The sequence below is a fragment of the Patagioenas fasciata genome, chromosome 1 (assembly GCF_037038585.1).
Source record: "Patagioenas fasciata isolate bPatFas1 chromosome 1, bPatFas1.hap1, whole genome shotgun sequence".
Taxonomy (NCBI): domain Eukaryota; kingdom Metazoa; phylum Chordata; class Aves; order Columbiformes; family Columbidae; genus Patagioenas; species Patagioenas fasciata.
The window spans coordinates 91,029,128-91,056,614 of NC_092520.1; the positions used below are offsets into that span (position 1 = coordinate 91,029,128).

At 41.1% G+C, this 27,487-nt stretch overlaps 2 protein-coding genes across 2 annotated transcripts; both read right to left on the bottom strand.

Moving 5' to 3' along the window:
- Nucleotides 1–9,445: 9,445 nt before the first annotated feature.
- LOC136112546 (claudin-8-like) lies at nucleotides 9,446–11,063 on the bottom strand. The gene is made up of 2 exons (XM_065857305.2): nucleotides 10,478–11,063; nucleotides 9,446–10,181 (listed from the first exon to the last, which is right to left on the bottom strand). The coding sequence occupies exons 1-2, from the start codon at nucleotides 11,061–11,063 to the stop codon at nucleotides 10,096–10,098; spliced, it is 672 nt and encodes a 223-aa protein (XP_065713377.2). The 3' UTR covers nucleotides 9,446–10,095.
- Nucleotides 11,064–23,048: 11,985 nt separating this feature from the next.
- LOC136111786 (claudin-8-like) lies at nucleotides 23,049–24,254 on the bottom strand. Its single transcript, XM_065856183.2, has one exon. It carries the CDS (start codon nucleotides 23,974–23,976, stop codon nucleotides 23,302–23,304), a length of 675 nt encoding a protein of 224 aa, XP_065712255.1. The 5' UTR covers nucleotides 23,977–24,254; the 3' UTR covers nucleotides 23,049–23,301.
- Nucleotides 24,255–27,487: the final 3,233 nt, after the last annotated feature.

Consider the following 27,487-nt stretch of genomic DNA (forward strand, 5'->3'; position numbering starts at 1 on the left):
TTTATGTTGTTTATTCTTCCAAGTTACTCACTATGAGCGTAGTCAAGTGGTCTGGTCTGATAGCTGAGAACTAGATAATTCTTAGCCACATCCTATGTGTTGTAGGATGCAGAAGCCTATGTTCAGGCTTCACTGGGCTGAAGGAGCTGACAGGCTGCATCTGAGGAATCTGGCCCTGGAAGTGCTAATGCTGTTACGCTTCCCAGCTGCTGAAACCTAAGACATCATCATGGCTTCAGTTTAGTCAGGCACACAAAAAGTCAGCAAAGGCACGCATGTGCTTGTGCGCATTGCGTAACCACAGCCTTCAAATTTCTTCATCCTACAAAACCCAAGTCAAAGTGTCTTCCTGGTCTCACCAAAAACACGAAAATCACTTTACATAACACACAGAGAGTGGTATAAAGACACAAAGCAATAACTAGGAACTAATTTCTAGAAGTCTCACCCTGTACTTCTGGTACGGTCTGGACAGTCATGTTTCCCAGCACAGGCTCTTCTCATTTAAGTGCCTGCAGCGTTTCTGAAGTCTGGCTGCTATTTGCTAGTAAACACTATGTATGTGTTGACATTTCAAGTGTGAGTACTGTAATTCTTATTACAGTGTTCCAAATGCCACTAGTGTTGTTTATCTGTGCTGCCAAAATCTTCCAGCTTCTCTCTGCTCAGTCATTATCCATTTAAAATAGTTTTTTACCTTTTTCTGTCCTTACCTACTCATAATTATTGCTTCTATCCATAGCACATATCCTACATTCAAACTCTGCTTTTTTATGTCTGGATTTCAGTAAAGTCTAAGGCATCCTCGAATACTTCTGTTATAAGATGTTTTGCAGAAATAAGTAGTTCTGTGCAAATAATTTGATCATTCGGTCTGTCACAAAATAAAACTGTGGAGTAATCTAAGAATACTTGTTTTTCCTGAATAAATAGTCACACTGGGAATTTGGGGAATCCAAGTTTTATGATTTGAGAACAGAAAGACAAGATGCAGTAAACCTTAATGGTAACAGTAAATATAAAAATAAATCTTCAAATATATAAATAAAACATGGGTGTGGGATTTTAGCTAAAAAGGGGTGCAAAATTAATCTTTTTTAACAAGAACTCCAGTATATTGAAAGTTGAAGTTTGGTTTCAGTCATTATTTAGGTTGATGGATTGATTAAGACCTCAATACACTTCCTGTGGCTAGCAATTGCATTATTGCTACTGCTAAACATGCTTTTGAAAAAATAATTAGGAATTCGAATTCATTCAACCACACATACAGTCCCTGTTCTTTTATATAGTTTGGAGAATTAAAAAAAAAAAAAAAATCCTAGTAAAATTTAATACTTATCTGTTACAAAGGGTAAGAGCTTTTCATAGTTTGACTATTATGTAGAATGTTATGAATATTTAAAAGACATTGGCGTTTCTGCCGTCCCCCCTGGGTCATCTTACCTTCTCCCTTAATTAAAGATCAATTAATCGTTTTGTACAGAATTGGGGAGGCAGGGAAGTAAACATTCTAGAGCAGTACAAACCCAGTATTTCAGCTGTTCTAAACCCACATTATTAAACAGTGTTTAACCCAACTGAACTTTGAGTTATTAATCCAACTAATAATTTGATCTTTCTATTTTCTTTCTTCTTTGATAGTACTATTCGGTCATCAAGTCTTACATAAAATCATTAGTTTTATGGCTTTCATTAAGGCATGATTTTTTCTTCACCGAATAAAACAAAAATGTGTCCGTTTCTATTTCTGTATTCGCTTCCCTTAATATAGAATATTAGTAATAATTTTTTAAGTGTTATTGCATTGATTTCTTGGAGCAGCAATATTCTGCTAGTAAATCAAGCTGTATAGTCAAAGCCATGACATTATTCCAACATGCAGATACCACTTTTTTATTCTGCTGATGCCAACTGATCACTTTTTATCCAACCAACTGCATACACTCACAGGTAAACAATGTAAAATGAAAGCTCAATAACAAATACACTGATGTATTATTTAAAATGTGACGGGAAGACAAAAAAAGCCTAGATGTGACAGTTTTGCATCACGTCTGGAAAGATTTCTACAATACTCTGGCATTAAAAAAGAATCTATTATTGTTAAATCATTTAGAGAAGGAAGAGACCACACCCGTAACCATTACTAATCTAGATCCTGTGAAAAAGATTATTATCTTTTGTTGTCTGCTGGTTTGGTGGTTGAAGTTAACTAACTAGAGCCATTCTCATAGAAGTGCTAAGAACCACATATCCTACCACATAAATAGGAAAATACAGTAGTGTCAAACCTCATTAAAAACACATTTTCAACTCTCCTGCTCATGAAAACTAGTCTTCTGCAGCTATTCTGTCTGTCTGTCCATCTCCCCCAGCAACTCTAGTACCTACCAGCCAATTTCAATCTGTTTTGGCACAGGGGTCCAAGCCTCGAGGATAAATTATTTATTGCAGATTTCAAGGGAAAATGATTGAACAGAGTTTAAAAAATAAATAAATAAATAAAAGCTGCTATAGAGGGAGAGGCAAGTGGCCCGTGAAGCAGATCACTGGGGGGTGGGGGCAGCTGGTTGTGCCCAGCCCTTCATCCATGTCTCCTACCCACTGAAGAAGATGTCTGGAAGCTTGCACTGCCTGCGTCCAACTGCCCCGCCGTGCAAATTGCCATAATGGGAATACTATGGCAACCTGGGTGAAACCCGGATTCATTAACTCCCCTGCTGACAGGACAGCACAGTTTACAAAATCCCAAATGTATCTGAAACGGAGGGGTGGATTTTCAGCTGCTAATTAGGAAGGTAAATACACAGTGAGTAAACTGGACTGTATTACATTCTTCTATTATTATCTTTGGAAAATCTCCATGCTTAGCAACATTCAGTCTACCAATGATATAACACATTGTGTAACTTGGAAACACTTTTTAAATTATGGGAAATAATTTCAGTATACATGGTCATCCCGTATCTACCATTGTGTGTGTGTATGTGTGCACACACACACATTTGCATACACAAGGACTAGAGGGATTTGTTCCAGAAATGCCAAAGGAGAAAGAGCACCCAACACCGAATTTCAGCAGACAGTAGCAGGGTGACTGTCCCTATGACGCTGAACAACAGAACAAGCGTGTCCAGGACCACTGACTGCTGATCCTGATTAACTATACCTGATGTTGACATACTGGGTGCTTAAAAGACATACTGGTCATAACAAGAACCTTTCTTTCCCTTGGCTTCAGTGAACTGTGAACTTCACCCTCACTCCTAATTCATGAGTGTGCTGAAATAACTTCAACATTTATGTCTGAAGCCTTGCATCCCTATATATTTCTTTCACTGTGAAAGGTTTTAAGAGTTTTTTGGCTCTCCGTGTGAAATGATATCAGTCTGAAACAATGTTCTGGTACCACCAGGCCAACTGAGTTACGGGTTTACAAACAGTACATGACACAGGAATACTCAGTCTCTCTGGAAGGATAATTTGTTACAGGCACCACTCAAAGAGAGATTAGCATGTAATTAGCTCTTGACAGTGGAATGTTTCCAAACTGTGGGGTGTCAAACAGCTTTTTGGGTGGCACACAAACCAGGTAATGGGTGCAGTGAGCCTAGGGAGAGGAAGTAGCTGCTGTTCTGCATGGAGACAGATCCATGTTTTTTGTTGCCCGTGTCAACCAACGCTTCACCATCTTGTACACATCCCTCAGCAAGTTAAATCTCTTCCTCCATAAACTACATTTCTTGATAATTGCTTTGATAATCACTACATTTTCCTGTGACATGCACAAGAATAGACTGGGAAAGTGAGGCTAAACACTATTGGAGAGAAGGCACATCCCAGTGCATCAGCATGGACAATTGGAAACCCGCGGAGTCCCTCTGCTGCAGGGGGGACGGCGCAAGGGGCAGCTGTGCACACCCATGGGGCAAGATGAGCTTCTCATTAGAGTTCTCCATCCGGTGTTGTGCAGAACAGAATCCCTGTTGCACAACTTGAGGCCATTTCCTCTCATCCTATCACTTGCTATTTGGGAGAAGACACCAACACCCTCCATGCTACAACCTCCTTTCAGGTAGTTGTAGAGAGCCATAAGGTCTCCCCTCAGCCTCCTTTTCTCCAGGCTAAACAGCCCCAGTTCCCTCAGCTGCACCTCATCAGATTTGTGTTCTGGGCCCCTCACCAGCTTTGTTGTCCTTCTTTGAACTCTGAAAATGGTTCCTTGCAGTGAGGGGTGAGGCAAAAAATGTGAGAAACAGCCCTGTGAGCTCCAATGGGAGAGGGGTAAGAGGAGAAGGAGGAGGAGGTGCTCCAGAAGCCCCAGCAGAGATCCCTTGCAGCCTCTGGAGAGACCATGCCAGAACAGGGGAAGAATGTGAGGAGGGGGAGAGAGCATCCGAGTGGGCATCTGGTAGCCAGGCAAGGTCAACCCATCACGAGGGCATGTTCAGAGGAGGGAAGGAGTGTGCTTTTCCTTTAAAGCCATGCAAAGGCAGTCTGCCATCGTGTGTCCTCCATCCTGGGGCTGCAGGCAGGAGCTCTAGCACCAACATTGTCTCTTCCTCACATCTCCCCTTGAACGGTTGCAGCAGCCACCAGGTTGGTGTAAGAGAGTTTGAGGATATCATTTGATCATGCCAGTGTGAGACCAAGACTCAGACTAACCTGTGAAACTTGGCCTCACAAAAAGTACTTAGTTAACAACATACTTTTCTTCAACACGTGGAGTTCATGTTGCCAATTTTTGCTAAATTCAGAATGAATGTGACAGTATGTGAGGGAATGTCTGTTGGGGTCTAGAGATTATTTTCTATCTCCCAGCACCATCTGGCATTACAGTGGAAACTCTGAATGAATAAACATTGCTTATCATTCTGTCAGTCACTCATCCACCAGACAGAGGCTGAAACACTAATGTACTCATCATCTTTGTCATTTGGCAATCAGGGACTACTTCACGGTAACTGAGACAAAGACCACAGATTAAGGTCCATAGCAGAAATGGGCAACAGAGATTTAGCAAGCTTAATGTATTATTCAGTTTGACTGCTGCTGATGCAGGGAACAGAACTTGATGGGTTTGTGGTTTCTATTTTTGAAGTGTCTTTTTTGCACAAAGGTGTTGGATTTGTCAGCTAAATTGCTGTGAGCTCATTTTATGTTGTTTAGATGAAGAGCAATATTTAAATAGAAAAAAAAAAAGGGGAACGCTGAAGGGAACTATGTGGTAAATTCATTTCTAGTGAATGATACACAGGTAGCATTTGTTTGGGAACTGCTGGAGCAAGGAAGTGTACATGTGTTAGGATGAATGATAACTAGTTCAAACATCTTTGAGCAATTCTGTCAGTTCCCTCCTCATAGCACAGACCTGCATCCAGATTCTCCAGTTTTGCTTTCCTCGTCACTGTAGCAATCATTACAACTCGACCGATGAACACTCCTGGATAACAGACAGATCCAGAATTCTCGATTAAAATGAACTTCTTCTTAAAACTCATCTTACCAGCAAGATTTGTTCTGGTTTGCAAGGCCCACAAGAAGAAGGCACTTTGAAGAGCACTGTCACTTTCATACAGAGTCTCTGCATCAGCACACACATGTGGTTGGGCTCGCTACTTGAACTGGCTGGTAACAGAAAACTACAGCACAGTGAAGTTTACTATTTTATAATGCCTCAAAATTTCACACTGTTCAGATGATGACACATTCAAATGAGAAGCCTTTTTGGAAGAATGGGTTAATGACCAGATAAAAGAATAAAAAGCCTAACGGTGAAATTAACTCACTCTTTCAATTTTAAAGGGCTGAAAATGTAGGGATAAGGGTCTCTGATAAACTTCTGTCTTCTGCTTATCTTCTGTTACAAACAGCTGAGTTCAATATATTGTTTTCTTTTTTTCCTTTAATTGTTTTTAAAATTATGCAGTTGGTTGTTGATTATATTGTCACTGAGAACACATCAACTTCATTCCAATCCTTGGAATTGAACAAACTCTCTGATGCTGACCCTGCAGGTGTACATGGCTTGTTAATAGTGTCGCCACAACCCTCTCCATAACCAGCTTTGTTCCTTGATGTTGCTAAAAATGAAATCTTTGTGTTTCTGAAAATCTTTTGTTTGTCTTCATTGACAGCTGGAACATTTTCTGCAAGTGGCAACTGAATGCAAGAAGCACTGACACAGACCTTTTCAGCTGAAAATGTCCTACCCTTATCAGGGCATTTCTTGTTTTCTTTTGCTCTTTGTTTCTTAAAGTAGACATAAAATGTCAAGTTAGTCTTACTCAGACTCTGAGACTCAAATCAGGAAAGTAAAGTGTGTAACTCAGAGAGCATTTCCATACCAGATACAAAGGAAAGGAATTGTTTATTTGGTGGTTCAGCTCTATCCCAGTTTTAGGAGGTGACATGGGACTGCCCTGCATATCAAGACACATGACTGCTTGCATTTACTTGTCTCAAAACTTGTCTGATTCATCTTTCTGGTATAATGAAATGTTTTACTAAGCTGTCTTTTTTTCTGTAAATATATTCCCCCAGCTGCATCTTGGTGGTGGTTTATTTGCTCCAGAGTCTTCTATTTTCATCTCAGAGATGAATATACATTTCAGGACCAGCTTTTGAAATATCAGTTTGCTTCAGGATACTTCTTATGAACAAGTCTTGGAAGTCAGCACTGAATCAGTTTCATGTATTTTATTTCCCAAGGAATCAGATGCACTTTATTATCTAGCAAATCTCAAAGCATAACGTAAAAACAAAGACCAAATCAGAAAAGGACATTATAAAAATACTGAAGCTGTCTTTCCCTGGAAATGGCAAAATACATTAATCCACTTTAATATAAAAAAGAAACAATGATACAATGCTAAAAAAAGCCTCTCAAAGGTTCATACATTCATTTCAAATGCATAGCAAAACTCAGCTATTTACATTTCTTTTCAAAGTTGTTTTGTCCTTCAATCACAAAACATTTACTTTAATATGGCATCAGGATATTAAGCTAGATATTCAACCACAACATTTAATCAACTATTATTAAGAAATACAGCAGGCCTGAAGTTTCTGACAGTTCTGCCTAGAGGAATGGGACTATAACATCAAAAAAGCAAGTTTACTGCCTCTGGTCCTCAATGAGAGCAGAGCTCCAGCACATAAAAACCTGACATAATGTTTTAGCAAACCCTGGGCCATCCACGTCAAATGACACCTGCATACCAGGTGTTTTCTTTTGAGAGAAAAGTCCAGTCAACAGCCATTATTGACATCCTACTGCTTCTTGGTCCTCCATCATGCAGTGTGCAAACACTGCTCTGTTTCTACAGCCCTCCTGCACCCTGAAGTGAAGAGCTGGTCCTTTCCCTAAATGTCTTCACTTCATTACATGTATTTCTGAACATCCTCTCAGACGTCACTCAGAAAGGAGAGGTTCAGCCATCTAAATAAACTCCAACAGTCACCTTAGACCCTCAGGGTTATCTCAGATCAGGTCTGTCTGGATCTGACCCAGAAGGGGCAGGAGCTCTCCTGGAGCAGCACATGGAGGGTAGAAGGTGCAGCCCTGGGTGTTAGAGAACTGTGCCAGCTCCTCCATAGCTCCCCTCAAGCTGAGATCTTCCTGTTACCCTCACAAAACTCTTGAACAGCAGTAGTTTATTTTCAAATATCAACCATAGTTTCTTTATTAAAGCTGTCAAGACTTCCTTTTCTTACTCATAACTCCAAACTGCAGGTTCCAGCTAGTCAGTTCTGAGCATCACAGGTTTGGAATAGGAGAAAAGGAAGAAGAAAAAACTCTGTTTTCCTTAGCAGACACAAATGCATATAGTTTACTCAGTCAAATGCATTCAATGGTAAAACACCTAGTAAACATCTTTATGGGATTTCCCCCCCAGAATCTACAATAAAGGAATTCCTGTTCTGTTCAAAGGGAGAAGGTTAACCACTGTGTTATGTCTCTGGCAAACTGGCTTCTTATGAGAAATTTGCTCCTGCATCAAGTTCCAAAATTTTAGTGTCACAGACTCTTAAACATATTTGGATGAGTCTAAAGTGCTAAATCACACCAGTAGAAATTGCCGTTTGTGTCAACAAACACCCAGACATCCAAACAGCGGCCCAGCCTAGCTGTATGCTTGGAATCAAAGTCAGACCCATATGCAAGCACAAGGTTGTCTGAGCTTTGAGATTTTGTTTGAGCTCGTCTTTTGATCAACTGGTAAAAGAGAGAAATGGAGGAATATGCAGTCATCAGGTGTTAATGTTAGATGTAAAAAGCTTAGGTGTTCTTTGAAATTAATGTTAAATGCTCAAATAAAGCAGTTTTATCTTTCAACACTTTGAAAAGAAAGTTACTACTGTAAATGGCACACCCAGTTCAGATTTGATTTCTAAATGAATTCACTGATAGTGAAAGCACTCAGGATTCTTTAATTAATGTTATAGAAAACGCCATTTAATTACTTCTTAAGCACTTGTATCTGCATAAAGTTGCATTACATTGCATACGTCATCATTTAAATCCATTATCTACATATAAATATGTATCAAATTTGAATCGCATATGTCTTCATCTTTTGTTTTGTTAATCACAAATGTCATACCTAAATGAATCCAAAAAATCTAATTCTGGCTTACTCACCAAATATTTATTAAACAAAATATGTGTTATAGGACACAAATACAATAAAATAATAGGTGGAAGTCTTCAGGGTAGTATAAATTATTACCAAAGTCAACAGAATGACTCCTCTGAAATGAGCTGTCTGACCCAATGACAGCTGCTGTGACAAGCATCAGCAGCTATAAGACAACACAAAAAATATTTATTTTAGTACCAGAAAACCTACTTACAAATGTTCTCTTAAAGGCTCATCCGGAACTCAGAAGAGCTGATTTGACTGCCCAAGTGATGAGCAGGATACATTAAACCTGTTTTCTCGTGACTAGAAAATTCCCACTAAAAGATTTGAACTGGTTGTCTTAAATGCAAATGCACATTGCCTAATATATGTAATGAATATCTGTGTTCAACAGCACTGTTTCATTTAGGTTCATCTGAAGTTGAGTTAATAAAAGGCTTGTTTAATTAAATGTTCTGCTTCAACCTGAACAGTCAAATGAATATACAGAGGCCTTACTCTGCTCAACTCAAAAAGTCATTGCACTCTTTCTTCAGATGCCAGTCACAGACACAGAAAAAGATCAAACTGAGTACCTCTGTCATGAAATTATCAATTAAATGGTACTATCCACTACTACGGTGTAAAGAAGCAGAAAAACAGTTTTACATCTTTGTTGGTAACTTAACGACATTGTGACATGCACACTGTCAAAAGCAGGTTCCAAGTTTTCAGTCGTGGAAAAAAGAAAACAACTGAAAATACTGTTGAATTCTGTACAATGGACAGACAGGCATCAGGCTGCTCAGTCTACATTTTCAAATAAGTCTTGCTAACACAAAACAGTCAGAACAACATCAGGGCCTGGCTTTTGTGGGTGTGATAGGAGATGTAGGCAGGAATTCTTCATCCTCCAACAGGAAAATGGGGATTATACATTTATTATACGTTGCCTGGCTTGTTTAATTATACTTTACATTGGCATGGTGCTTTTCAGTGCATAAAGACAAGTGGTCTGTCCTGGATTTTATAAAAAAAAAAAAAGGAGATGCTACCTATAGAACAGGAAAAGTCATAAAAGACAAGATGCATCAAGCAACAGAAAGCTAACACATTCATGGCAAAGCCTGGAAATGTGATTAAAAGTTTTATTATTCGATGAACCAGATTCTGTGCCCTGCAGAAGAGATAGGAAGGATACATCAGCTCCACAAGCACCAGTGAAGTCCATTGTCAATCACAGAGGCCTCTGATGGGAGAGTATGAACATTTGTTTGCCAATATTGGAAACTAGATTGCTGACAGCTTCTCCATTCATTCAGCAGCTGCTTCAGCCATGTTGTCAACTCCACACTTCTCACCACTGTCCTAGAATGGTCCTTATGGAAACTTTACCTACGAGTGAAATGCACTGCTCCCTTTGCATGTCATGGCTTTAGGGGAAGGCAACGGTGCTATTGCAGAGCAGTCACCTTCCTTCCAGCCCAACCGTATGCTGTGTGTCTTCTCCGAGAGAGCCATGGCCGCTGCTGTTCCCGTGCCATTCTTCATTCCCATAAAATGGTGAGATTTTTCTTCTGATTGTACTCTAACTTGATGTACATGTAATAACATTTCCTCTAAGTATGCTAGAAAGCAGCTATGTATGTCAATAGCAAATAGCAAATGAACAAAATTGTTCTCTCCATTACGGACTTGGAGTTTAATTAGACACTGAAGCAAATCAGTACATACATACATGCTAAGCAGAAAGTTCACCCATAGCAACTACACATAGGCGTGCACACTTTGGGACGACACTCCTGCCAAGTCAGGTTTACGCAATCTGTGACGGGAAAGTGATGGGTATCTGCATTTTGAGGATCTATCACCCCAGCACCAGAAGATACAGTACATTGCTCCTGCAGCAATGAGAAGAGCAGCGCTCACCCAGCCCACGTAGAGAGCAGCTCCTAGTTCTCGTTTCAGGGTTGTAGGGACTTTCGGATCATAGAAGTCGCGAATGATGATGCCTCCAGTCCAGGAGACAGGGATCAGAACAAGGATGCCTGTCAGGAGAAAGGTAATTCCAGCTGCCAGTATGAAGATACTGATGCTCTGGGCATCTTCCTTGGTCCTGTGAGTGTACTTCATACCAACAATAGCCATCAAAAAGGAAATGATTGACAGGATCACTGCAATGCACATGAGGGCTCTGAATGCCTCCAAGGTAGGGGGGAGAGCTAGGATGGAACCATAGAACTTGCACTGCAACTTGATGCCCATAAGACTGACGCAGTTCATCCACAGTCCTTCCCAGATGTTCTCAAATACTATGATGTTGCTGCCAATGTGAGCAGAAACTTTCCACTGTGGCATAACTGTGGCTGCCAAAGTTCCAACCATGCCAACACCTCCAAATATGAGAGCAGTGATTTGTAACACACAGCAAGCCATGCTTCCTCCAAAAAACATACCTCTAGAGATGTGGCCTAGAAAGTCTTCCAAAATCCCTTTTTCACAGAAGAAATATAAAGTATAAGAGGGAATACTTTCTCCAGTCGTTTCCTCATATAGCAGTTGTTCGGTTTTTTTCAAAGCAGTTCATTCCAATCTGAGGTTCAGACAGGTAGAAATACATTTCTGACTGGCTAGAAGTACCTGCTATTTATTTGCTTTGAAATCCCCTCTGACTACAGTTCCTACCCATCAAGCCTAACAAGTTTCCAGCCAATAGGAAGCTAGGAGGGGTGTGTCACAAGCTGATTTTACTGCTTCTCATACTGTGTATGTAGTGATGTTATAATTGTCAGGGATTCATTCAAAGGTACCAAATTGCAGGGCTACTAATTTCTTAACTATAAGATTGCAGCTATGTTGAAACTTAGTACAGAAAACCTGAACTTCCATTTGTTAAAACATCATGTAAAATAGGTTATTACAGTTGTTCTTATGACAAAAGCTAAACTTGGGGTGGGGCTTACTTTCTAAGTGCAATTGCCCTGGGAAAACATCTGATTTTTTTTTTAATCAAGATATGAGGTACTTGTTGTAGCTCTTTAATGTAGATTCCTGGTTTTGATCAAATACAAAAGTGTAATCATTACATTAGATAGGTACAGGAAAGTCAAGTATTCCAATCAACATCAAAGCTTTACTCTACCAGCTACATAATTCACAACGACGACAAAGAAAATAGCTGGCAGACTTTCACAGCTTCTGCTTTTGAATCCACAAGTAAGGCTGCTTTTCGGAAATAATCCTCTATGAGACTCTCTCCCCATTAGAAGGATAGTGCTGTCATTATGTTCCATACTAACAATCTTCTCTTGGTAACACTAGGAAGAATTCGGGGCAATTGTCCAATCTGAAAAGGATGAGCTTTTCTTTCAGTGTACAATGCACCTCACAAAAAGTCAGAGATCCCTCCCACAAGCATGTATCTCAGCCTGCACAGATACCTACAAGCCTGGACAAAAATGCATGCCAAAGACTGATTTGCCTTGGGCAAGTTAGGAATAATTGCTGCATTATGGGTATTTTACTTTCTTCTCTCTACCTTGAGATAATAGTACATGTTGACAGCTCATTGCTGTTGTTGAAATTTATGTGGTTTTGGTTACTCCAGCTCTTCAAAACAATAAGGTAAGAAAAAAAAAAAACAAACACAAAGAAAGAAAAATAAACAAACAAAAAATACTGGTCCACTAAATACAATGAAGGTCACTAAAAGTGCTGTTGAAGAAAGACATATTCTTAGATTGCTTGTGGCTTGTTGTGTTGTGAGTTCTGTGTGTTTGCAAATATCAGACATTGCGTTTGATTGCATTAATTTAGTTACAGCCTTAGGTGTCTACACAACATATTCAAAGTGAAAGCTAAAACCCATGAAAAAGTGAATTGCCCATAAACCACTGAGAGCCCACAAAATCCCCTCCTTCCTACAGTTACTAACTGTAAGGAAGGGATACCCGATAATGCAAGTCATATAGTATAATGTTACATATCCACATGGAAAATACTCCCCAGGGATCTGGGCAATTCATTTTGCCTCCAAGTCTGCCAGCAGGAATGTGGGGAGAAAAAATGTTTTCAGCTGAGATGTGAAATGTAACCTTTAGAAACAAAATACATTATTGGATTTGTTCTTATAGAGAGATGAATATTGCACTACTCTTTCGCAGACATAAAAAAAAAAGAATCCTGTGCTGCAGAAATGTTAAGGCACTTCATCTGACGCCACAGAGGAGGAGGTGGTAGAGATGAAATCAGATGTTATGGATGGTTACCTGTCTAGAAGAAACTCCTTTTTCTGGCAGGATATTGGTCCCTTAGAAGACTGCACACAAGACCTGTGCTGTTTAACTTGAGTACAGTTTCCATTCATCTTGTGAGACTTTCTACCTCTGAATTCTCAAAACTGTTTTTTTTATTTGTTATTTAAACCTAAAAAAAAAAAAAAAAAAACAAACCACTTTATCACAGAAAAGCCCTCTCAAAACTAGCACTTAAATGTCTTTTTTTCTACAGAAAAACTCTTTGTGCAACATTTTCAGCCAGCCAGCTCTTGAAGGTATACACAGCTGGAGAACAGACCATACCTCATGCTCTGAATCCATTTATCCGACTGCCTTATCTAGCAGGATTGCTCTGAAATCATCTTTCTTTACACGACTCTGGGAGGGTCAGTCATTGAGGTCACACATAAAATTACACTCTGACAGTCAGGGTATGGTTTGTATAGCAGATATGCTTCATATGCTGACTGTGTAGCAACACATCCAGAGATTAGCTAAATGGTTGAGTGTTTTTTTGATCTTTAATCGGAAGTAGTGCCTATGGTGAGTGACATCCAATGTAAGTGTAGGTGTAAGAGAGGAACACCCTCTTACTACAGCAGGCTACACTGATGCATGTTCTCTCCAGTGACAGGATGGTTCTTGTTATTGAAACCTGAGGGGAAGGAAGCAGGAAAGGAAAACCAATAAATGGGAGTTTTGAACCTGAAGATAAGTTTCAGAAATGAAAATGATAATGACCTACAGGAGACAGGTTGGCGAAAAAACAAAAATACTACCAATATCTTGAAAGGTCATGAGGACTAGAAAAGCTCATCAACCTCTTAAATGCCAAGGAGTCCCTGGCTTTGCTAATTGCTGTAAGAATCATCTTTTGCAGAAAAGCCCTGTGTTTGAATCAGCCTGGAGGGAGCTCTTATGCCCTTGCATACCCTGGAGAAATGCACCTCATTTTAAAGGCTCTTTCACCTCTCAGAAAGAAATTCTTAGTTGATTGAGTTACTTCAAAATTACTCTGAACAGCAGACAGCTCCTAAAGTAGAAATTAAGTACATGTTTACAAGGTGAGCACGGCAGATACAATTGCTTTAGTGTCAGGTGAGAAGAAATAAAAGGAAAATTCCATTTGCACCCAACTAGACTTCAGAAGTCTCCTCTTTCTCTGTATCATCCATCTGTTACACTATTTGAATGCTTACCTGCCTCAAGATGAGAACACCAGTTATGCAAAAATGTCCACCCCAAAATTTGCATTCAAAGAGGAAAATATGCATGTAGCCATTACAGCTAATCTTTCCCTGGATCTCTGTTCAGATTTACATTTTCTCTTCCCTTCAAATCAGGATATTCATTTAAATCTTTTCCTGGGGCAGTATCTTCCATTCCCTCCCTAGCTTTTAAAACGCTGATGCCCCTTGACAAGGAGGAATTAGAGCCTCTCTAGTCCACATGATTAACAGAACCTGTCCATGATCCCCAGTGTTTAATTAATTATAAGCATCAATAATGTAATCACTCCATTGTATCCCAAAAAGCAGGTTTCATTCCTCTTTGTATAACTTCTATGTACCTTGAATTCTAGGGTCCTTATATATACACATGCACTTATATATAGACAAATATACTTTAGCCTTTGACAAATGTACAACTGTAATGTACATAGTTCATTATGAGCTCTTGTCAAGAATAGATAGGTTGGTTACATTACAAGCTAATGAGCTAAATTTAAGGTTCAGTAACATTTTTGGAGCAGGCAAATATGCAGATTTATCAAATACACACTGCAGATTACTGATTACTAAGAGTTACAGTTAAGTCTCTTAACGTCCCAGAGGCTGCAAAGCTGCAGAGCCTGGCAATGGGGAGCCCATCCGGCTGTGGCTCTGTGGTCCCTGCATCCTGTCCCCATGGGCAGAGGAGCTGGGTGAAGCCACATAGACCTGGATCATCCTCTACATGTAAAATCTGCTTTAAGCGTTAACAAATAGGGTTAGGATTGTCTGCAGATCACTTGTTTTCGAAACACATGTGAATGGCATCAGTTCTTCCCTACTTGTGGCTTCAACTTGTTCATTCATCGCACTCTGGACTGACCACTTTGTTTTCAGCTATTTACAAGGACTGGTCAATGAAATCATAGTCAAATTAATGGTTCCTTTACTTCATATGGCATTTCGTTTGACTGCTGTATTTTGAGACTGTTGGTGAAGCAAAAGGTTACTTTGATTCTGTTTTAATTCAGGAGAAAATGGACTGAAGGCAACAGAGGCCTTTTTATTGGTGGTAACTTTAATATTGCTGCCAGCACATATGTTAAAAGATGAAGGCACATGTTCTTCCCCCTCTCTTCAAGCGTGGCACATTTTGAAATGAGAGGAACATCTGCTTAGTGTAGCTTAGAGAAGGATTTCCCCCAGACACATAACAGGCACTGTACTTGGGCACTGACCTCTAACTCTAGCTTTGAGGCAACCTATGACTGACAGTTGAATTGAAAAGAACTAATATTTATTTTCTGACATCTTCCTCAGCATGCCTGAAATTTACAAGCTGACAAAACTGCCAAACTCTTAATGATATTCCATGTCTGAGGAAGTCTGTCTCCTGGACACTGTGAATTAACTCAAGTTCAGTGTAATAAAACCCTACAGTAATAAAATATTAAATACTCCTTTGAGTATTTAATCCATCTAAACTGCTTCAGGCTTTTACAAGGTATTTGTCACCTCAATATCTCAATACTTGCCTACAGGGAGCAGCCATCCTGATAGAAATAGCACCTGCCAGAAAATGTGCTATCTTACTTTACTGTTTATGACAGGACCTCAAAGTATTCCTCTAGAAAATATTTGGGGGCATTTGATTGCACAGTTCACATTAAGCTGTTGAAAATATAACAGTGGCAAATTCCCGAGACAGTATTGATTGCTTTCATAAGAGTTAGCAGTGGGGTACACAGTTAAGCTATTCCTGGAAGCAGCACAGGGGAACTCCTTTATTTACATGATTTACTGTGATGGAATAAAAGAGGAGGAGAAGGTATATTGTAGCAGTGAAGGTCTGAAGATAGATGATAGGCAAGGTCTGTAGAAAGAGGTAATAGCTTTTATTAGACTACCTGATACTGTTAAAAACAAGCTCTTAGGCTCAGAATCCCAAGAAAGATTGCTTTTGGAGCACAGCCTAATAATACACCCTTGAACTAGCTTTCCAGTAACCAAACGGTGCAGGGAACTAAAAAGAAAAGTCTCTAACATTGAAGAACAGGGGTTTTGCCCGTCTTTCTCAGCCATAATTTGGGCTCCTACCTGTCCAGTCCCCTCCCACTCACTTTTTGTCTTTTCTCAAAACCCACCTCCTGAATGTAAGTAACTACACTGTTAAATTCCACCTCCATAATAAACCCTAACAACCTGAGCTCCGTCACCACTAGCCGGAACTTTGTGCACCCAATGGCACCTCCGTACATGTCATCTCAGCACACAGCAGGGTCATCGCCTCTAATCCCACATTCTCCCCTTTCTCTCAACCCAAATCCAGAGTCCTGTATGAAACCTCTGTGTTTGTGGCCAGGATGTTCCATTACTCCTTTCTTCTTAGGTTTGGGATTCACCTCTTCCCTGGGACATCATGGTTGACTTTTCCCAGATGACAAGTTGGGTGTCCCCTAGGAAGGAGCAGCATAGCCCCTGCCTCTGTGGCCTTTGTAGCTGGTAGAGTTCATCTCCTTAAAATAGGAGAGGAGAGAGAAGGGAGAGGAGAGGAGAGGAGAGGAGAGGAGAGGAGAGGAGAGGAGAGGAGAGGAGAGGAGAGGAGAGGAGAGGAGAGGAGAGGAGAGGAGAGGAGAGGAGAGGAGAGGAGAGGAGAGGAGAGGAGAGGAGAGGAGAGGAGAGGAGAGGAGAGGAGAGGAGAGGAGAAAGGACAAGGGGACTCCTGCCCAGCCAAGCAGCTGTTCCTGCACTCACACAAAAGAGGCTCTTCCTGGAAGTCATAAATTACTTGGGATTTGTGCTGGCACAGAGACCAAAGCAGGAGTATTTCACAGGAAGCAATCAATTTTTGTCACTTGTGCTCAGAAGACCCTCTCTAGCATCGTGAATTGTAGTAGCTCCAAGGATGCACCACTGTCACTGTAATTTTGCACACTGATGCATTTTTCTGGGGTTGATGTGTCTCTGCACAATGACAGCCCACAGCCTGCAAGGGTACAAATGATTCACCAGTGTGGGCACACTGCTTCCCCAGGGACAATACAGTGCTGTTCCTAATTCCAGCATAATATGTAGCCTGTCAAAATATGAACATCTTTGTCTGTGATCAAGGAGTAGCTGCTTTCATTCCAGATCTGAGATGTGCAGTTTAGCACAGAGTGCAATACTTCAGAAGAAGGAGGAATGTCTGATAACTATTTCTACCAACTGTGTGTTTGGAGTTAGGGGGCTGTAAGTTAGGGAAGGGAAAAGAAAAAGTAGAGAAAACAGCCTGATGTGTGCAGACTGACTTAAAAACAAGTCTAAAATGCAGGAGGGAAAGGTCTTAGCAAATCCAATGTTTTTATGTTGGAATGGAACAGGGCTCGCATTGTGAGTCAGAAAACGGTATGTGAAGGATCATTATGATGACAGGATCTGTATCTCTGCAGAAGACCACTGCCAATGAGGTGAAAGTCCTTGGAGCACTGAGGGAGAATAGCTCTTCTGATCCTGATCATGTTATTCTTTATTAATTAGACTGAACATCTTAGGGATGTGAATGTGGATGAGGCTCAAAAATTCCTTAAGAAGTGTCTGGAATGTGATTCCCATGGGCAAGGAGACACTTGTAGCAGTAAGGTCGATATTCAACTGGATTAATAACTCTACAGATAAGGTAGAAGAACGGAACAGAAAACCAACCAACAAAGAAAATATACCTAAGCAGTCAGAAAATGTGAGGGGAAAATGAGGCTCTGTAAAAGTCAATCCTAATTAGGCCTTTCAAAAAAAAGAATAAAAAAATGTACTACAGGCATACAAGTAATATGGCACAGCAAGGGAAGAGGTATACCAGGCTGCATGAGTCTAAGAAAGATAGTTACAGCTCCTTTTCTTTCAATTTAAGTAACAAGGATATAGTAGAAGCAGAGGATGACAGAATTACAATACTGTATCAAAGGTAGATTAAAAAACTCCAAATCTTTATGAGCAGAAACCAAAAAAAGACAATAATTCGCACTGAAGGAAATTCAGCATGTGCATTTCCAAATCTGGAAGCAAGGACTGTTCACATACACGTCAAGTCAGGAATGATAACTGTGTGTCTGGAGAACAGTGAAACTATGAGAATGTGTGGGGAGGAGGAAAACTTTGTGCATAACTAGAAAACCATTAGTCAGAATCTAATAGTAAAAGATGATGGGTTTTACATTATGAAGAAAAGAATGAATACCTAGAAATAAATGGGAAGTTAAATAAAATGCAGCATTGACTTAGCAAAAATGGATTTAGTTTTTGTTTGGCAACATTTTCTAGAAAATAGAAGTTGAGGAAATCTGTTCAATTTGGAGCTTATTAAAGCATCCAACATAGCAGTGGGAAATTAACAGAGACACTGAAGGGATGGAAAGGAGTAAAAGTAGTGTAATATGGATGCAGAATCTATGAGTGAGTAAAACAACAAAATGATATATTGGAAGGAGAACTATCATGTTCCTATTTCCAGACATTGATTTCTGCTATTGGTAGAGCAAAGGATTTCACTGGGATCTCATCTTATCATCCTCAGGGATCTAGCAATAAAGGAGGAACTGCAGCAATGAAATTTGCATTAGGCGCCCTGCTGGTCATCGTACTGTCAAGGGTTAAGTCCCACAGTGCAGGAAAGCTGGTGATCTTGAGGCCTGGAATAACAGAAGTGCAATGCATTTAACATATTCAAGGAAGGCATTTGCTTGGTTTTGCAAAACATTTACCCCATGCTGTGATAACCTACAATGAGTATCTTCAGCCTGCTCAGCAGTGGTGAGGCCTCCTGTGGGATTCTTTGTCCAGTTTTGAGCATCGAACCTAGAGAAAGAGGTGGAACAGCCAAAAACAGCCAGAAGAGGTAAACAAGTATGGGGAGAATTTTAACCAACATGGCAGTGAGGTAAGAATTAGAGATGAGCTAAGCAACAGAGGTTCAAAAGGTCAGATGGTAACAGTCCTGAAATGTGGAAAAGACTGTCTGCTTTAAAGGAAACCAGTAGTCCGTTTTCTATGCCTGCAGCTGATGGGACAAGAAAAAAATGGAGCAGCTGTAGCCTGCAGTGGGGAGATTTATTTCAAGCTTCATGAAAACTTTTTTTTAATTCAAATAGTAATTAAGCACTGGTATAGATTGCTAAGGACAATGCAGAGTAGCCATCTCTGTAGGTTTTTATTGTACAAATATCTCTTGGGATTCATTTTGGTGTATTTATTCATGGAGAAGCACAATGGAGTAGTTATCAGATATCGCCTTTCCTAGAGTGAACTACTGTCTTCTCTTCCTGTTTGTCTTCTTTGGCCCTACATGGACCACCTTTCACTAGTGAAAGGAACTGATGGTGCCAATGGGACTCTTGGCAGTATCCAGGTAAACTAGTTGGTGTCAGCCTTCTCTTAATTTCTCAAGAAACACATGTTTAGGACTGCCAATAGCCTACAACCCTTTAGTGTCGGTTCGTTGCTGAGACTTGTCAGGAAAGTATTGTGGACACCAGCTCCATGGGGCAGTGGGATGAGTGGGGAGGCAGCATGGTGATCAAGGGGTCAGTTTGTTTTGCAGCCTGGGAGTTGATCTGTGACAGCACTTCAGGAAAAGTCCAAGGGCTAGAAGCATCCAAAATGCAGAATGGAGGTGGGCATTGTTTGAGAGGCTCTGTTCAGGGGCTCAGCTTTGCTCTGCAAGGCAAGATTGGTAGTGGGTACGCATGTGTCAGGACTGGCAGTAGTGGCCAGGACCTTCACAGGTCTGGAGTTGCTCAGCATCGCCCTTCTTCCAGCTCAGCAGGAAGGGAGATCTGTGCATTGTGCCTCATACTCACAAAGCCCACTCTATCTGCTGTGTGGAGTTGGAACATAGCCCTTGGTGAAGGGCTTAAATTGCAGACAAGCGTGTTGCTTTGTTAATTACAAAGATAGCTTGAGCACAGCAGGCTCCCAAGCACCACTGTCTGCTGGCTCTGGTCTCCTGTCGCTCTGTAGGCCCCTGTCTCTGATGGTGGCAATGGCAGATCTCCGTACATCTCCAGGCTGACACAGTAAGGCCATGCTTATATTTCAGTAATGAGCTTTCCTGGATGTGAGGCCTGAGACTAGATGGCCTCTCCTAATCTCTCCCTGCTTCATTTTCTAGTATTCTTTACTAGCCGTGTTTGAGAATCAAGCAGAAAGCAAGGAGCCTACAGATAAATTCTCACATATAGACAACATACCTGTTCAAAAATTGGGGAAGTACAATACCTATTTAGGACTGCACCTTAAAGAGACAGACAAATCCATTATACGCAGCTGACCTTATCAGATTTGCAGATGTGTGATAACTTCATGTATCAGATGATTCGCTCTCGTATAAAATTGCAAGTCAGGAGCTCACATACGTGCAGGCTCTATTACAGCTCTGCCTTTCCTGCACAAAACAGCTCCTGAAACTACTGCTCCACTGCCACCTGAGTGGCAACCACCTTGCTCTCTCGCTCTAATGAGAGCAGTGCCTAAGAATGCAGGTGGCAGCTCTACCATCTAGACCTCCACAACAACTGCAGCAGCAGTGGGAGAATTTCAGAAAAAGCTCATTAGAGATGAAAGCCCAGCTGCTCAGTCATGGAGTGCTGATTGAAATCTTGAACTTTCACTCATCTGAGTTAAATGAGCATTACTCTCCTCTAACTTGCAAGTTGTGCATTCATTTACACAGCACAGAGGGCACCAGGTGAACCTGGAAAGGCTCCACGTCCATTTTACACTGCAGGAATGCATACCAGTGCCCTAAGTGCAGGGCAGAGGGGAATAAGCTAGACACCCTTGCTTTCATTTATGGGGGCAATACTGCTTATTTCCCAAACAGTTTCTGCTGTCTGTAAGCACGAAAATGAGTTTTAACTGACAGAACACAATATTTGAAAGTTTCTTGCTTCAGGTGCTTGTTTTGTGCTTGGATATACACCCTTAGACAGGACTCTCTGCTCAGACTCCTCAGGTTTTATTTAATTCACAAATAGGGGGGAGGCCAGCTCTGTTTAAAATGGAAGTTTCATTTAAGTTCTCTTGAAGCTATGGTCTATGGGTAAGATATCATTTACAGGAAAAGGCTGGAGGTACATGGGAGGTACTTAAGGGGTCACATGTATATGTTGCATTAAAATGAACTGTTTGCAGCATATATAGGATCTCTAAGGGAGATTTTCAAAAACTTCATGGTCCCACTCACAGCCCATTGAGCTTGTGTTCCTGTTATTCCTGTGGATAGTTTTGGAAGTCTTCTAACAGTTTTCTTGTATCTCTTTTTGTTTGTGCAACTAGATGAGTGTGTGCTGTCCTGAGAACAGATAATACTATTCCGTGTAGCACTAGTGTTGGATGCACCCAGGGCTTTTACAGAGATGCAAAAACCCCCTATATGCATATTGTATGAGTCACCCCCTGCAGCGATAACTACAGTGCACAGGTACATATACATGTAGTTTTCTGCATAAGACCTTGTACCTACCTTTTAGAATGATACTTTATTATAGACATCACTATAAACCCTGGTGTTCTAGTTGTGAGTTCTGTGCAACATATTCATAAAGTGAGCTAACAACAGGTTTTCTCCTCCACTCTCTTCCCCCCCAAAAAAGAGACAGGACTGGTATATGAACATTTATGAAAGAATACAAAGCAAATACAGCCACACACAGCTATATTACAGAAAGGTCATGTACATTGCACATATACATATGTAGAAATAATTCGCTTAAAAATACAGAGGAAAAATAAAATTACATGACCAAGCACAACTTACTATATATAGTATCTTACAAACGCTGTGAAGAGAGTTCTAGAGCAGATTTTGATTTCTTCTAGCTTGTTCAGAGTTGCATCTTACGAAGTAAAGAATTCGCTTCCAAACTTTCAAGCAGTAGTAGTCCAAGGAAGTTACTGGAGAACTACAGACCACATGATAAACTTTCTATAAAACATTTAAAATAGTCAGCCAAACTCTAGAGCAAGAATGCTGATCTTCATTAAACACCACAAACTGAATTGTGTTCCCAGTTCAGTCAAAGGTAAAATTCCATTGATTTCTGTGGGTCTGGAGGTACACGTTTTTCATTGGTTACCAAATTCTATTAAAATATTGCTACCATTGATTAATTTGGCTCATTTATTAAAATAATTTGTATGGAACTGTATATTTTTCAGTATACTCAGTTTCTTTACACTGTTCCTTACTATGGGTGTGTTAAAAATATTGTCTGGCTTGTTTTAATGTGAACTATGAGAAAATACTATGACAGTTTATGTTCTTTATGCCTATAAACTATGCTGGTGTGAGTGTGTCTCAGCAAAAATATTGGCCTGACTGTACAAAAGATTCTTATTTAAAAATATGTATATCATAAAGTCCTTCAGCAAGTAACCAACACTGTTCGTGACCTGTACAATATTGCAAAATGTTGTAAGCCATGAAAATTTTGCAAGGGAATACTGCTGCTTCTAAAAAGATGTGAATAAGTTTGATCTATATGGATTACCTAAAGAAATATTAACTCTCACAAAAAAATTATATTTAGGATGAACTCAGAGTTATGTTTATTCTCTGAAATAAGGGGTAATTTTCATGTATATTTCAGCTTACTTTCCTCTGCTGAACAAATTCTTCATGCATCCTTCCAGTAAATCTACAGTAAATCAATCCCTTAGTGAATGCTTTTCTTTTAAGCCATTATTAACTTGTCCTTATTCACTGTTATCCCCTCTTTACTAGGCAGGGGAAAAAAAAAAAAAGAAAAAAGAAAAAAAAAAAAGGAAAGAAGCAAAAAAGGCCAGCTGTTTAACTACCCTCTTCTTTGCAATAGGCCAGAATTTCATATCGTAGTAGAACTTTAAGCCCCTTATTACTGTTTAACACAAAAAAATGCAACCAAAAGCAAAGCCACACAACCCAAAAGCTATTCCAAGTTACTATTACAATAATTTTAAACATTCACCTTTCCATGCATTAAAATTGTCCGTGCTGCATCACTAGCCACAGCAGAGCATGCTGGGGGTGACCGCAGCTCCAGAACGCATCTGCAACAGCAGCAGTGGCAGGGCAGAAGGCAAAGGTAGCTTTCTAGCTACCCTCTTGTGCAGAAGCTGAAATCCATCCAGACAGATCGAATGCTTCTAAAAATAGGAGAAGGCAGGAGGCGTCTAGACGTACTGACTTTTGGAGTACAAGCTCTCAGTCTTCCTGTGCAGGTGCTGGCTGTGCATGGGGTAGCTGGTCGGTGTGGAGTATCCATAGCTTCTGGTTTTCTCACCACAACGGCAAAAGCAGCAGAATATGGCTCCAGCAGCGAGGAGGCAGAAGGCAGCTGCCCAGCCCAGGTACAGGGCCTCTCCAAGCTCCCTTTTCTGGGCAACATTCACCATGGGGTTGTAGAAGTCACTGATGATGGTGTGGGCAACCCAGCAGACTGGAATGAGCTCAACAGCACCTGAGAGGATGAAGAGAAGCCCAGACGTCAGGATAATATAGCCCTTGTCTCGCCAGCTGCTTTGCATGCACCGTGTGCACTTCAACCCCGTGATGGCAACCAGGAAAGCGAGGGAGGAGAGCGCTGACCCAGCACACATCAGCCCTCTAGATGCCTGCAGGTCCGGAGAGAGGGCCAGCACGGAGTCGTAGACCTTGCACTGCATCCTGATGTTGGCTTGTCTGATGCAGTGCATCCATAGGCCTTCCCAAATGGTCTCAAACACGATGATGTTATTCTCGATGAAGGCGGACACTCTCCACTGAGGCATGCCTGTGACAGCGAAGGTCCCAATTGTGCCAATACCACCAACGAGTAGCCCGGCAATCTGCAAAACATCACCAACCATGATGCCTTTGCAAGGTGAGCACAACTCAGCAGGTTCCCTGAGCCAGGTGCACACTGCTGGCAAAAATACCAGCAACGTTTTCCAAAAGTCCTTGTGCCTTGTGCAAAGAAAGTTTCGGAGTCAGTCTGCACAGCTTTAAATCAGCCTAAATCTGGCACATGCTACTTGAGACTTGGCTGCGCCTTCGTCACCTTTATAATTCCCCCGCCACCACTGACTCAAAGAGGCAAACTGAGCAATCAAGTGGAACAACTTTCGAAAGCAAGAGGAAGGACAGGGTGTGTGTAAACCAGCAAGAGCCACTTAGGATAAATGTACCTTCTGAGGAAAATGCTTTGTGTTACAGTCGCTTATTTAAAAACAAAAAAAAAGTCCTACCCTTCACTATTGTCTACAGGTTTGCCTGTGCTAAGGAAAGGGACTGGTCTCAGTAGGGGCTTAGATGTACATTGGTGCAGCTACTGAAGCTGTTGCACTGACCAAGCAAGAATATTCTGCCTCAGCTGGGCTCCATGGCAAACTGCCAGGAGGAAAACAGAGCTCCCGCTCCCCGCCACAGGGCCTCTGCTCCCAAAAGTACTTTTGTTCTGAAGCTTGAAGGAGAGCGCTGCAGTAATGGGATCAAGGAACAAAGAAAACCAAAAGGATAAAGTGACTCTGAATGTGAAACAGTTCTGCAGATGCTAATCAAAGCTGAAAAAGACCATTTAAGAGGTAGAAAGGAAAAATAAGAGACCTCAATCCTGCTAATATCTGTACACCTATTTAGCTTTATACATTTCTGCTGCTCTACCGAGTGTTATGGGAATAGTAGGTTTCTGGAGATAGCCACATGCTAGAAGGATTGCACAATCTGGTCTAAAGAACGGTGATTTAAGCTACGTAGCAAATTGTTCTCCTGTGCAAAAGTGAACCTAATAATTACCTTCTGATGGAGTCTAGTGCAATGGAAAGTACTGGCTCTTCAAGTAAAAATCTATTAGAGTTATCCACGTACAAACAAATACTTTAGAAAAACATAATTTTAATTAAAAAAAAAACTAAAAAAAAAAAAAGAAAAAAAAAAAGAAAAAACATTATTATGGAGAGCCAGTGAACCATTCATTCACAAGTTCTTGTGTGATGTGACCAGCAGACAATCCTGGAAAATGTCAGTGAAGAAATTTAGGAAAGTCAGAGCAACAGAAACCACAGTAAAAAATCTAGGGGAAGGGGGAAAAAAAATAAGTAAGTAGACACATAACAGCGGATTCTTTTTACAAATTCATATAGCTACAAATGTATGCGTGAAATATTCAGCCTGATCTTTGCATGTGCCTTAACATTGAAAATAAAAAATTAGCCATAAACTAGGGGGAGTTGTTATCAAATAGTACTCTGAATGCTAAGACAAGTACTAAATTGTTACACTGCAGAAGATCAATTTGGGAAATAATTAGTTAGGTACTGAAATATTAGTCCACCGCTATTCACTTGAACTTTCTTGCCTCCGTTTCTTTTCTTGCTGTTTATGTAGCTTCAAAAACAGAAAGTAGATGTAAAAAAATGGAGCAGTGCAGTGCTGACTATACCAGCTTGTTGGCATATCACAGATAGAGAAAAGTCCCACTTACATGTAATATTTTATGCTCCCTAAATGTGTTTCTCTCTGTGTGTGTGCATAAAAATATGGTTGGGAGGCAAGGGAAAGTAAGAAGCACCCTACAAATCTTTCCATATTCTGTTTGGCTTTCATACCCACCTGCTTCTCCAACCTCTGCAGCAGCCTGCTGCTTATAAAGACACGCTAAAATGATGGAGGCAGGTAACCACTCCTTCTGTTTCTGGTCCCTTGAGCCCTGATTTGTGGCCAGGTAACTTTCCAGCATGTCCTTTTGGGCTTGGTTATATCTCCGTAATCAAACCTGCTGTCTGTGTGTCTCTCCTAATCTAATGGCATTGAGTGCCTTGCCCTGAAAAGTGCAGTTAGTCTGACAGAATCTCCAAAGCATTGTAAGGGATGAGAAGCCAAGCAGAACTGTTTTTTTTCAGGTTTGCTCCCACTGCTGTGGTGCTCAGTGGTACCTGGTCATTCTGCAGCTGCACTGCATGCTCTGCATTTCTCCAGCTGTACATTGGTGTTTGCAATTTTGGCTCCTGTTTGTTGTCAGCCAGCCTTCCCTTGCAGTTCAAACCCCCTTTGCTGCACCTGTGAGCCAGGCAAGAGAGGGCCCTAGGGCTCCCTGAGTTAGGGGCCATGACTGCTGTGTGAGCTGAAAGCCCACGTCATTTTTGACTGCCCATGGGCTTCACACTCTGCAGCCCCATATCCCCGCACCCTGCTGTGCTCCTCACCTCTGCTGCTCCACGTGCATGGAGGAGCTGGCAGTGCCCCCCTTCCAAAAATGAAGTTTTCCCTTTCCCCAGTGTGAGGACACTGGAGGTAACAGCTCTTCTCCTCGTGTAATCCCCAGTCTCCTGGGAAGGATGTCAAGAATACTGTGGCCAGCAGGACCAGGGCAGTGATCGTTCCCCCGTACTGAGCACTGGTGAGGACACACCTTGACTCCTTTGTTCAGTTTTTGGCCCCTCACTACAGGAAAGACATTGAGGTGCTGGAAAGAGTTCAGAGAAGGGCAATGAAGCTGTTGAGGGGTCTGGAGCACAAGTCTGATGAGGAGCAGCTGAGGGAACTGGGGCTGTTGGAGAAAAGGAGGCTGAGACCTGATCGCTGTCTACAACTACCTGAAAGGAGGTTGTAGCATGGAGGGTGTTGGTCTCTTCTCCCAAGTAGCAAGTGATGAGATGAAAGGAAATGGCCTCAAATTGTGCCATGTGAGGTTTAGTTTGGACATTAGGAAAAATTTCTTCACAGAAGGGTTGTGAAGCACTGGAACAGGCTGCCCAGGAAAGTGGTGGAGTCACCATCCCTGAAAGTGTTTAAAAGACAAGTAGATGAGGTTCTTATGGACATGGTTTAGTATTAGACTTAGGTTACAGTTGGACTCAATGATCTTGAAAGTCTCTTCCAAACAAAATGATTCTATGATTCTATGATTTTCTGGCCAGCAATAAAGGGTGACCTTCCCAGGGCATTAATTTGTAGAGGTCACACTAATCCTTACTGTATTGACACAGGAACTGTATGGACTGCTATAGCATGAGAGAGTCTGGATCTGTGTGACTGCAATTGTGCTTTGTTGCCTTGTTTGCTGCAAACTAGTCCTGTCCTACAGACCCATAAGTGATGGGGGTCTGGGTAGAGGACTTTGGGAAAACCAAGCAGGGAAAACTTCTTGGATGACCAGGATCATAAATTCTTGGAATGACTCAAGTTAGAAGGAGCCCCTATATGTCATTTAATGCAACCCATCCTTGAGGTTGGACCCTTCAGAGTCACAAGACTAAGAACGCAGTCAAGGTCCATTTCAGTCATCAAAAAAGTCCCAAAGATTTCTTGGGGGAAGAGAGTGGTTAAATCCCATTCACCTAAGAGTGAGACAACAAGGGTCTTGAGGAAAGGCTATAAATG

Bases quoted from the DNA above. Each gene is read 5' to 3' on its own strand.
- LOC136112546 (XM_065857305.2), bottom strand. From the start codon at position 11,063: ATGGCTTGCTGTGTGTTACAAATCACTGCTCTCATATTTGGAGGTGTT. The intron at 10,182-10,477 runs GATACCCATCAC...CACCATTTTATG, and splicing joins TGATAGATCCTCAAAATGCA to GGAATGAAGAATGGCACGGG.
- LOC136111786 (XM_065856183.2), bottom strand. From the start codon at position 23,976: ATGGTTGGTGATGTTTTGCAGATTGCCGGGCTACTCGTTGGTGGTATT.